This window comes from Malania oleifera, chromosome 4 (genome assembly GCF_029873635.1).
Source record: "Malania oleifera isolate guangnan ecotype guangnan chromosome 4, ASM2987363v1, whole genome shotgun sequence".
Classification (NCBI taxonomy): domain Eukaryota; kingdom Viridiplantae; phylum Streptophyta; class Magnoliopsida; order Santalales; family Ximeniaceae; genus Malania; species Malania oleifera.
In genome coordinates, this window is record NC_080420.1 from 96,359,518 (window position 1) to 96,372,589 (window position 13,072).

At 39.2% G+C, this 13,072-nt stretch overlaps 1 protein-coding gene across 2 annotated transcripts in view; it reads left to right on the top strand.

Moving 5' to 3' along the window:
• LOC131153094 (beta-hexosaminidase 3) overlaps positions 1 to 13,072 on the top strand; it is an 84,812-nt gene that overhangs the window by 46,556 nt on the left and 25,184 nt on the right. For both annotated transcript variants that reach the window (XM_058105138.1, XM_058105139.1), the window contains one exon: positions 3,486 to 3,519. In XM_058105138.1, coding sequence (XP_057961121.1) covers positions 3,486 to 3,519 — 34 coding nt within the window. The remainder of the gene's footprint in view (positions 1 to 3,485; positions 3,520 to 13,072) is intronic.

Genomic DNA, 13,072 nt, shown 5'->3' on the forward strand with positions numbered 1-13,072 from the left:
TCAGAGAGCTGCAGCTGCTTTTGCCGGTGGCGAAGATGATGACCGCTGAGCAACTGAGAGAATGCTGAGCACACACCGGAGAAAGACAACGAGCGCCGGTGATTGAGACGTAGAGATATGGCCGGAGAAGACTGGTGCACGCCCCCTCTTGAGAAACTGTCGGAGGACTGAGACACGAACCGAGAATCGTTGGAGAAGACGCTGGATGAACTGAGGGATGCTGCTGAGAGCTGGGATTTCGCCAGAGCGCTGAATGAACCGCTGGAGAAGAATAGCTGAGAGAGAGGTGGCCTGAGAGATAACCAAAAAAAAAAAAAAAACTATGAGGGAGATGACAGGGTTGCCGGAGAATATGGAAAACTGAGTGGGAGAATGGCATGGAAGATGTCGTTGGAGTTGGAAGAGAGAACTGCTGCTGCAGCTCTTCGCCGGAGAAGACGACCCGAAAACAGGAGCTCGCAGATCGGCTGCTGGCAATGGAGTTCGGGGTGGCGATGGCCATCGCTGCAGTCTGCTAGTGACAAGTGACGAGGGCGAGTCGACGACGACGAGAGAAGCAGAGAGACCTGAGAGATGCTGCCGGAACTGGGAACAGAGAGGGACTGAGAGAGAGACCGCCAGAGCTGCTGAAGAAGACACACCAGCCGAGAAGAGAAAGCCGGAGAGGGTGACGGCAGGAAAGAGAGGACGACAACAAGAGACCAGCAACAGTGGGGGCGGCGCGACAAGAAAGAAAAGAAAAATTTAGGTTTGCTCTGATACCATGTTAAAATTTGGAGAAAAAATAAAATTTCTCTATTGATTCACACATATTACAAGGATTACAAGGGAATATATATACATGAGAGAATTGAAAAAAGGGAAAGTATATATTCTAAATGAAGTGTATATTTCTCTAATAATGGTGATAGCAGTGCTTGTGCCTGCATTCTGTCATTCATAAACCCTCAATTGCATGAGGGGAAGTTTTTTTTTAGAGGGATCAAGGAATGGACAGGAGGATCAATGCACATGAGGGAGATAGAAATCATTGATGGACTCAAAATATATTCATCCAAGGAGGACCTAGAACTAGAGAAATAAGATGTCCACTCAAAAAAGGTGACATGTGCAGTAACATATTTCCTGAAAATGTTGAGATCATAACATCTATATCCTTTCTGAGTTCTCGAGTAGACAACAAAGACATGTTTAACAGCACAAGGATCTTGTTTTAACCTGTATATGGAACATGAACAAAACAAGTGCACCGAAAGACACAACGCACAACAGTGAACATGACTGTTTTTGGGTACACAATAGAGACGGGAATTTGTTCACCTAGGACATTGGAGGGCATCCTATTAAGCAGGAAACAGGCCATAAGAAGGGCATAGGGTTTAAGGAATATGCATATGAAAGAGTAGTGATCGTGCTATGCCAAGTAAATGTCTATTTTTCTGTTTAGCTACTTCATTCTGTTGTGGGGTATGTACACATTATTTTTTGATGAATAACTCCTTTGGCCAGGCAAAAATGCTGAACCCCATTTTGAACAAATTCAAGTGCATTATAGATAGAAAAAGTTTGAATACTATGAAAAACTGGGATTTTAGTTCCTTGTAGAACTGAGTAAATACATTTGAGAAATTCAGACCTGTATTTTTAATTGATAGCTCCAGGTCATAAGCAAAATATCATCCACAAAGGACACAACATAACTAGTCAAATTCTTGACTCTACATGCATCCCGAATATCTAAATCAATAAGAGAAAACAATGAGACATAACTCTAGATGGAAAAGATATCCTTGAATGTTTTCCTAATTAATACCCAAAACAATCAAAATGAGAAATAGATGTGAACCTTGTTGCAGTTTTTGAAGTGACGGATGATCCAAACATCCATGTCTCTGATTTAGAGAAACACCATGGAAGGAAGCATATGCTAGGAAATACAGCATTTACCTCGACTTTGACTCTTAAACTAAATACTAATGACTTGATACATGTGAGGAGAGCTAATAAAACTACTGGTCAATATATTTGTGCGACATGCTTAGATTTGAATGAGAGAAATGAGCACACATATTTCTTATTGATAAGTGGCTAGGCAGCCATGGAGTGACCATTTTTCCCTTTGCTGGAAAGATATGGGTGATTCCTCAATCGATGGATGGTTTGATGTTGAAGTTTTGGGGGTGTGGGAGTAGTAAGAAAGCGAAAGTGCTGCGGATTTGTGCTTGGTGTGCTATTATTTGCACCTTGTGGATGGAAAGGAATGCTTGGATACTCAAAGATCAAGCCACACCTTCTTACTAGTTATGGGATAGAGTGGTTTTTCTAGCTTCCCCTTGGGTTTTAGCATTGCGGGGCCCTTTTGGCTGTTTCTTTGACTGATCTACTAAGAGATTTGCAAGGCGGCTTTGTTATTGTTACTTTCTTTATAATCATTGGAGAAAATCTTGTCCTCTAGCTTTTTGTTTCTTTCACTTTTCTTTGCTTGCACATGGGTGGCAACCCCTTGATTACTTATTAATGAAATCTCACTTTCCTGATTAAAAAAAAATTCATTTTTTAGATAATTTATGACAGAAAGGGAGCCATAAAGGGACTTAAGGGGGTAATTATAAAGGGGGATAGGTCAGATACAGCACGAAGTAATTAGAATGAGCTTTGTGTGTACTGTCCTTCACCTTTTGTTTTCCTTGTTTGATAAAATAGCTGATTCAAGAACATCATGTTTTCTTTTTTCTTATTTACTGACATCCTCCTTGTGTTCTCTTCTTGTTTTTGAATTTTCATTTCAATGTCTCTGTTGTATGATGCTGTTGTCCTGTTTAGTATTCTGCCTATGCAGCAGAACAATATCTGCAATGACCTTTTTCCCTGCGAATTTTCCAAATAGTTTAGCATTGAAAATGCACTTACATGAAATGCTATGCAGTTACTACTGTTTGACCGTCAAGTTTGTAGAAAGCTCTGTGATGTATGACCTTAAAATGCCCCTCCAGCTGCATGCTAGGTGATACAGACATATAGAACAGTGACCATTCCAAATTCTTTTTGCTTTACTAGCATGCTTGTGTTTTATCTTTACTTCCAGCACAACACTGTCAGCCTTCACCTTCCAGGTAAGTGTTTTATCATTTTTTGACCTTCCTACCTGTTGACCAAGACTTATCCCCTCTATCCAAGATTCAAGTGAAACCTTGAATCTAGTCTAATTCAAATTTCCCTTTCCATCCATACGTTCTTGTAATCATGTCCTTTGATTTACTTTGACCAGTGTGATAGTTTTAGGAATTGCTCTCTGTTGCATGCTTTCTCTCTTTAATTCATTCTTGTTCTTCTCTCTATCTTTCTCTCCCTTATTTTATTTTATTTTTTTACAAATAATCTATTATGTCAGCATAAGGTTATTTTGTTACTTGTCTTGTCCCCTTTCATATGGAATATGATATATTGAATGAGACTGACACGAGCAGCTGTATAATTAATTTCAGGTTGTTGGATAACAACTCCTCACATAAGGCAATGGTAATGGTTTTATGATCTTATTCGTCCTCAGAATACTTAAATAGCATGATCAAAGGCTTAATTTATTCCTTATTTGAATTACATCCTTGTACTGAATCTCATTTTTTTCATCATTAACTGAGTATCATATGAAGTTGCATGTATATATTGATAAAATATGCATGTGATTATTTGCTAGAATTCTGAGTTTTTGCGCTGGTGTGTGTGTGTGTGTATTGGAACTCGTCAGCTTTGCAATACCCATCCTTCACAGGTAGAGATATAGAAGTTACATTAAAACATTTGCAAAAATTTGATACTTCAACTTATTGTGATTAGAAATTAAAAAAAAAAAAGCGGCCCAAAGTTTCTCTATAGAAAGAACTCTATCCAATTAAAATGCATCTATAAATCACAGCGAGTCCAGTCCGTCCAGATAATGATAATTCAAGCATTGTTCAACTTCACAATCCTTAAAAAGTGTCAAAAGTCAACATATGTCATGTTATTATTGTATATCAGTGAGGGTATGATTGTCATTTTTAATATACATGAGATATATTTTAAATAGAGAGAGAGAGAGAGACATAATGTTAGTTTATGGTGCGACAACAAACCCTTCTCTTTGCATCTCCTTATCAAAAATGGTATTTAGATCAACAACACTAGAACACTAGAGTAGTCATCTTATGCGCAGAATTTCTCATGTCCAAACCCTGAACAACATTGTGTCATACCAGGTTAACAATTATTATATACCAGTGAGCTATGATTCTCATTTTGTTGTACATGAGATATATTATAAATAGACTGAGAGACTTTTACATTTTTTTCAGTTTATGGTGTGACAACAAAACCTTTTCATGCATATCTTAATCTAACATGGTATTAAATCAATGACACTAGAATGCTAGAGTTGTCATCACGATGCCCAAACCCTAAACAACATTGTGCAGTACCAAGTTAACGCAGCCGTTATCGGAATGGTTGCGGAAAAGATAACTCATCACTGCCTTTATGATTGGCGACAGCTCCAGGTCTTCTCTTGACAAACCAACCCTAAGAAGTGTGCTGATTTGGTAACCTTGAAAATTTCAACCCTGGCTACCGGTGCACATGTCCTCATGCGCTGGTTGCTGTTTGGCATCCTGACCCCATATGCTATTGTATGAGGCCTTTTATGGCCACGTTTTCACTCCATATTAGTCTTTTCCTACGCATCAAGAACTGTAGAGCATGTTTTTAAAGCTAGCTGGCTCGTGGATAACCCTGTTTCATCTGGAGATTAGATTTCAAAATGTTTATCTGTTCACACCAATTTTCTGTGAACTATTTGTCTCTTCCAGAGTGGTATTTGTCAATTGTGTGTGATTGGTAGTGGTATATAGCATGCATATTGCTGTCCACTATGTCTTGGAGATGGAGCTTGAACCCAAAGAGTCTTTTTCCTCCAAGTTGCCACAAATTAGTACTGAAAAGCTGAATGAACAACTATTTGCAGTGGTCTAAGGCTGTTAAGATATATTTGAATATTTGAATGGCCTAGGTAAGTTTAAACACATTCTTGTGTCAAACCCTCATGATAATAAGAATGAAGTATGGGTCTGGGAAGATGCACTGATGGTTTCCTTCTTGTGGAACTCCATGGAGTGTTAACTGTTAAATTGCTAGAATGTGTATGCACCTTGATATCACTAAGGAGATACACAATTATATTAAACTACTATATATTAGTAATTTGATTCATAAGGGCTGCCATAGTTTTAGTTACAACAGAGGCAAAATTATCCTAGAATACTTTGCTGAGATGAAGCACGTTCCTGAGGAGTTGAAAATTGTGCAACCTATAATTTTAGACATTTGTGAAATGCAGAAACAGAGGGAACAGGCAATTCTCGAGTCCTGACAGGTTTGAAACCTGAGTTTTTCAGGCAGTCTGATAGAAGATTTGAAAAGAACAGAATTGCCATCTGATGTAGGACAAGAGGTAAGACCTTGGGAAGATCTTTGCTGGAAACTAATTAAGAAGAGTTGGGTTAAGGAATTGTGGGGTTAAGTTAGTATTTATTATGTTTGTTCAGTATTAATTAGTATAGGATTATGTGTATTTGGGGGTTGTTTGTAATATTTGTGTAAAGTAGGGGTATTTTTGTAGTGTAACGTAGTTTTAGGGGTTTAAGTGTAATTTCATGTAAAGAGGCTTTCTTATAAATAGTGTATGAAAGCCATGTTGTAGGCAGTTGTTGATGAATTTGAATTGAAGTGAACGTGAGTTTCCCCTGGTATCTCCTCTCTCCTCCCTTTCCCTTCCTTCTTCTCTTATAATTTCTCCATGGTGCAGAGCCTTGATGCTGCCCCTGCATCATTTGGTAGTAGAGCCCAACCATGATGTCTTTCTTCCATTTCAATTCCCCCATCTTTTCTTTTCAATCTTCTTCTTCCCTCCTCCTCTTCTTCTTTTCCCCCACTGTTCTGCTACTTCTATCTCCCTCTGCTGCAACTTCTATTTTCTTCTCCTCCTCTGTTCTGTTACTTCTCCCTCCCTTCCTGCTGCTGCTTCTCCTCCTCCTCTTCTTCTTCTTTCCTTCTCTCCTTTGTTCTGTAACTTATGCTCCCTCTCTGCTGCTGCTGCATCTTTCTTCTCTTCTTGTTCTCTGGTTGTCTGTTCTGATATCCTGCTCTCTCCCTAATCTTTTGCTGTCCAACAGCCTTCTGCCCTCTTGCTTCTTTCTCTGTTTCTCTTCTTCTTCTTCTTCTTCTTTTTCATTTAAAAAAAAAAAAAAAAAACTGAAAAGCAATTCTGCAGTTTCTGAACTTTTTCAGAAATTCCAGTTGTGTCCCATTTTTCAAAAAAACCACCTTCCAGACCCCTTCCTCTTCTAATTTCTGTATGGCTGCAGAACCTTGATGCTCCCCCTTCATCATTTGGCATCAGAGCCCCCCGAAACCCTCACCTTCAAAATTTCATTTCCGTCCAACCACCGGGGGAACCCCCATGCGCTGGACAAACATACTTCAGCCATTGGCCTTCAAGAATCCCTAGTGTCTTGTGTTTTTCTCACCACACCACCACCACCACAGTGCTCCCACCCACTGATCTGAACTCACCTGAAGTTTCATTGCCAGAATCTTGCCGCTGGTGACTCATGCCAACAAAGCACGTGGGGTCTCCCAGGGTCTTCTGCAATTTCCTGTCTCGTGAGAAATCGCCTGCAGCCACGATATTTTGAGTTTCTCCATGATAATTTGATCTGCAGCTTGATATTTTGATCACGGACACAATATATTGTTAAAAACCTAGAAGTATTCACTGCCAGCATCAAAAATCTGGTTTTGTTGCTGTAATTTGTGAGTTTTCTTCGTGAATTTGTTTCATTTCAGCACGACAATAAATATCAAGGTGAATTAAAGATATTTCTTCAAAATTCGGAGTTAAGTTTATGGCTTTGCATGATTAATTTGAGAATTGAAGGAAAATTGTGTTAAAGGGGCTGTTGGTGATATATAGCTGCAGCATATTGCATAAATCTGGCAATATGGTGACATTTTATTGGACAAATGCCATAATTATTTGGGCACAAGTTCAAGCTTTTCCACACATTTCTCAAGTGTGGAGGAATGTATGCAAATTCATCATTGATGGAAGATGTCCTACGGACGTGGGTTCTAGAAATGGAGTCACTCATATGCAACTTCATCCAGAACCTCACCCACTGCCTTATAAGATATCTCAATTGATGACATTGCCATACATGTTTGTGAAAGATGTTTAGTTCCTATCCAAATGGGTGACTATTTTGTTAATGTTTGGTGTGACATCGTAACCATGAACATTGGCCATGTACTACTTAGTTCTCCTTGGTTGGGTGATTTAGGTGTGACTCGAGGACATGAGAGCACATATATCTTTCACTATAATTGGTAATTTGTTTCGAAGTCTGCTCTACCAATGAACCAAGACAAAGAATTAGTTATAAATACTCAGCTTGAAGACAATACACAGAAGGAAATTAATGTGTTTGAAGACATCCATGTTGGGCTTTTGTGGAGCCTAGTTGCGTTAAATTTGGATGATGACCCGACTTTTCTTTAATAAGAGATTTCTATCCTAAGGCTTAGTCCATGGAGCGAAGGATTGGGTACCCCTGGGAAAAATTTTTGGGCCCGTTTTGTAGCCCATTCCGGAACCTTGTGCATAGTATATAAAATGATTGTTTTTGGGTGATTAGGGTATGCGGTCACACTTTGCGAGAGAGCGAGAGAGAGAGCATTGTACCACCGCACTCTCTGTATTTTTCTTCCTGATAATAGTGAAATCCCTGCAATTCCATGGACGTAGGCAAAATTGCCGAACCACGTAAATACTATCTTGTCCGTGTGATTGATTTTTCTTTGGCGTGTATTCTTTCTCTATTTTGTTTCTCACAGGTTTCGGGAATTTGTTCTTATTCCCAACAACTGGTATCAGAGCCTAGGGTTAGGTTCGAGTGGGAGCAATGGCAGAGAAAGCAAGAAATGCGTCTGGAATAGAAAAGTTTGATGGCACAGGCTTTGGATTCTGGAGGATGCGGATCGAGGATTATCTCTATGGGAAGAAGTTACATCTGCCGCTTCTAGGAGAAAAACCTGCTACTATGAAGGACAAGGAATGGACTCTCCTTGACAGGCAAGTACTGGGAGTTATAAGATTAACTCTGTCTAGGTCTGTTGCACACAACGTTGTGAAGGAGAAGACTACAGCAGATCTGATGAAGGCTTTGTCTGGTATGTATGAAAAACCGTCAGCAAATAACAAGGTACATCTGATGAAGAAATTGTTTAATTTGAAGATGACAGAGAATGCATCAGTAGCACAACATCTGAATGAGTTTAATACTATCACAAATCAATTATCGTCTGTAGAAATTGATTTTGATGATGAGATTCGTGCATCGATCGTTTTGGCTTCGTTGCCAAACAGTTGAGAGCAATGAGGATGGCAGTAAGCAACTCTACTGGAAAAGAAAAACTGAAGTATAATGATATACGGGATTTAATTCTAGCCAAGGAAATTCGTAGAAGAGATGCGGGTGAAACCTCAGGATTTGGTTCTGCCCTAAACCTTGAGACAAGAGGCAGAGGTAATGACCGAAATTCAGATCGGGGTAGATCAAAATCCAGAAACTATAATCGAAACAGAAGTAAATCTAGATCTGGCCAAAAGGGACAATGCTAGAACCGCGGGAAAATGGGTCACTTTAGGAAACAATGCAAAAGTCTTAAGAAGAAGAATGAGGATGATTCTGCTAATGCTGTAACAGAAGAGGTACAGGATGCACTACTTCTTGTAATAGACAGTCCACTTGATGATTGGGTTTTGGACTCAGGAGCTTCGTTTCATACCACTTCACACCATGAAATCATACAGAACTATGTAGCAGGAGATTTTGGGAAGGTGTATTTGGCTGATGGTACAGCCTTGGATGTTGTGGGTATGGGAAACGTCCGGATGTTGTTGCCCAATTTGTCTGTTTGGTTACTGGAGAAGGTACAACATATTCCTGACCTAAGAAGGAATTTGATTTCTGTCGGGCAGCTTGATGATGAAGGGCATGCAATGTTGTTTGTTGGTGGCACTTGGAAGGTTACAAAGGGAGCCAGAGTATTGGCTCATGGAAAGAAATCTAGTACTCTATACATGACCTCAAGTCCAAGAGACACAATTGCAGTCGTTGAAGCAAGTACTGATACAAGCTTATGACACCGCAGACTTGGTCACATGAGTGAGAAAGGGATGAAGATGCTGCTGTCAAAAGGGAAACTACCAGAATTGAAGTCCGTTGATTTTGACTTGTGTGAAAGCTGCATCTTAGGAAAGTAGAAAAGGGTGAGTTTCGTAAAAAGTGGTAGAACACTGAAGGCTGAAAAATTGGAGTTAGTGCACACAGATTTGTGGGGGCCTTCTCCCGTTGCATCCCTTGGAGGTTCAAGGTACTACGTTACTTTCATTGATGACTCAACCAGAAAGGTATGGGTTTATTTTCTGAAAAATAAATATGATGTATTTGAAACTTTTTAGAAGTGGAAGGCTATGGTTGAGACAGAGATAGGTTTGAAAGTAAAGTGTTTGAGGTCGTACAATGGAGGAGAGTACATAGATGGAGGGTTCAGAGAGTATTGTGTTGCACATGGAATCAGAATGGAAAAGACCATTCCTGGGACACTATAGCAGAATGGTGTGGCTAAGCGCATGAACAGAACTCTCAATGAGCGTGCTAGGAGTATGAGGTTGCATGCTGAACTACCAAAAACTTTTTGGGCTGATGCTGTTAGTACTATAGCTTATTTGATAAACCGAGGACCTTCAGTTCCCATGGAGTTTAGACTTCCTGAAGAGGTTTGGAGCGATAAAGAGGTAAAGTTTTCTCACTTAAAAATTTTTGGTTGTGTTTCTTTTTATTTATTTATTTATTTATTTTTATATTTATTTATTTATTTATTTTTAAAGAAGGGTGGAACCTCCATTTATTTATTGATAAATCCTCACTTTTGGCGGAGGAATACCGTGGTTTCAAGACAATCAAAGAAAGAAACAAAAGACAAAACTTTAAAGGTCTCCTGAAAAACAACACCAACATCAAACGAAAACAGGATTATAAGTCCAAGCAAAACAAAACAAAACAAGGACCTACAAAACAAATCTCACGCAACAAAACAAATAAAAGATAAATAACATAAAGCATAAACCAAAACCAACAGGAAATATGCTATTTCATATTATTGATTCTGATGCTTGTAGTACACTTGAAGCAAAGTCTCAAATATGCTATTTCATTGGCTATGGTGATGAGAAATTTGGCTATCGGTTATGGGATGAACAAAATAGGAAAATCATCAAAAGTAGAAATGTGATATTTAATGAACAGGTTATGTACAAGGATAGGTCAACTATAGTGTCAAATGTCACAGCGATAGATCAAAAGAAATATGAGTTTGTTAACTTAAATGAGTTGACTGAAAGTACAGTCCAAGAAAGGGGTGAAGATGATAAGGAGAATGTAGAATCACAGGCAAATCAGAATACGCCTGTAGCTGCGGTCCGTAGATCTTCTAGGACCATTAGACCTCCACAACGTTATTCACCTGCTCTAAATTATCTCCTGCTAACTGATGGTGGTGAGCCAGAGTGTTATGATGAAGCCTAGCAGGATGAAAGTTCAAGCAAGTGGGAGTTAACCATGAAGGATGAGATGGATTCCTTGTTGGGGAATCAGACATAGGAACTGACTAAATTGCCAGTAGGGAAGAAGGCTTTGCACAACAAGTGGGTATACAAAATAAAGAACAAACATGATGGTAGCAAGCGCTACAAAGCCAAATTAGTTGTCAAAGGGTTCCAGCAAAAGGAGGGCATTGACTTCACAGAAATATTTTCTCTAGTTGTGAAGATGTTGACAATTAGACTGGTACTAGGAATGGCGGCTGCAGAAAATCTACATCTTGAGCAGTTAGATGTGAAAGCAGCATTCCTTCATGGTGACTTGGAGGAAGACATCTACATGATTCAGCCAGAAGGGTTCATTGTCCAGGGACAAGAGAATTTAGTCTGCAAATTGAGGAAGAGCTTGTATGGTCTAAAACAAGCTCCAAGACAGTGGTATAAGAAATTTGATAGTTTTATGCATAAAATTGGATTCAAGAGATGTGAAGCTGATCACTGTTGTCATGTTAAGTTCTTTGACAATTCTTACATCATTTTATTGTTAAATGTAGATGATATGCTCATTACAGGGTCTAGCATTGAGGAGATTAATAATCTGAAGAAGCAATTGTCAAAACAGTTTACAATGAAGGATTTAGGAGCTGCAAAGCAAATCCTTGGAATGAGAATCATTAGAGACAAGACTAATGGTACATTGAAGCTTTCACAATCAGAGTATGTGATGAAAATTCTCAGTAAGTTCAACATGAATGAAGCTAAACCAGTGAGCACACCCTTGGGTAGTCATTTCAAATTAAGCAAGGAACAGTCACCAAAGACAGAAGAAGAAAGGGACCATATGAGCAAGGTGCCCTATGCTTCAGCTATTGGCAGCTTGATGTATGCTATGGTGCGTACAAAGCCAAACATTGCATATGCAGTGGGATTTGTGAGCAAATTCATGAGTAGGCCAGGGAAGCAACATTGGGAGGCAGTCAAGTGGATTCTGAGATATCTAAGGGGTTCATCAGATACATGTCTTTGCTTCATAGGTGCAAGTTTGAAACTGTAGGGTTATGTAGACGCTGATTTTGCTGGTGATAATGATAGTAGAAAGAGTACTACTGGGTTTGTATTTACTCTGGGTGGTACAGCTATATCTTGGGCTTCAAATTTGCAAAAGATTGTTACTTTGTCTACTATAGAAGATGAGTATGTTGCAGCAACTGAAGCTGGAAAGGAGATGATTTGGCTACATGGTTTCTTACACGAATTGGGTAAGAAGCAGAAGATGGGCATTCTACACAGTGACAGTCAGAGTGCAATTTTTCTTGCCAAAAATTCGGCTTTTCATTCAAAGTTGAAACATATACAGACAAAATACCACTTTATCCATTACCTTGTTAAAGATAAGCTGGTAATACTTGAGAAGATCTGTGGATCTAAGAACCCGGCAGACATGTTGACTAAGGGTGTTACTATTGAGAAGCTGAAGCTGTGTGCAGCTTCAGTTGGTCTTCTAGCTTTAGGACAGGAGGATGAGTTGCAGGGATGAGGGATTGTTCATTTGGAGGATTGCAGTCGATATTGGTGATTGAACTAGTCTCCAAGTAGGAGATTTGTTGGGCTTTTGTGGAGCCTAGTTGCGTTAAATTTGGATGATGACCTGACTTTTTTTTAATGAGAGATTTCTATCCTAAGGCTTAGTCCATGGAGCGAAGGATTGGGCTGTAAATTTTTGGGCCCGTTTTGTAGCCCATTCCGGAACCCTGTGCGCAGCATATAAAATGATTGTTTTTGGGTGATTAGGGTATGCGGTCACACTTCGCGAGAGAGTGAGAGAGAGAGCATTGTACCGCTGCACTCTCTGTATTTTTCTTCCTGATAATAGTGAAATCCTTGCAACTTCGTGGATGTAGGAAAAATTTCCGAACCATGTAAATACTGTCTTGTGCGTGTGATTGATTTTTCTTTGGCGTGTATTCTTTCTCTATTTTGTTTCTCACAGGTTTCGGGAATTTGTTCTTAATTCCCAACAATCCGAAGTCTTCAAACATTCCTATTATAGAGTTTGTCATCCTCATTGAGTTCATTGATGCTGATTCTCAAGTTAAGTTCAAGGTGCTACCAATGGAATGTGGTTTCTTGCCTCATTTAAGTGTTGGCTTTAGAAAAGTCCAAGTTTGCTTCTCCCTTTTGATCCTCCAACATTTCAAAATTCTAGGCCGAATTTTTCCTAACTAGGGGAGAGTTGATGTAGGACAAGAAGTAAGACCTTGGAAGATCCTTGCTGGAAAATAATTAAGAAGAGTTGGGTTAAGGAATTGTGGGGTTAAGTTAGTAGTTTATTATGTGTGGTTAGTAGTTTATTATTTGTGTTTAGTATTAATTAGT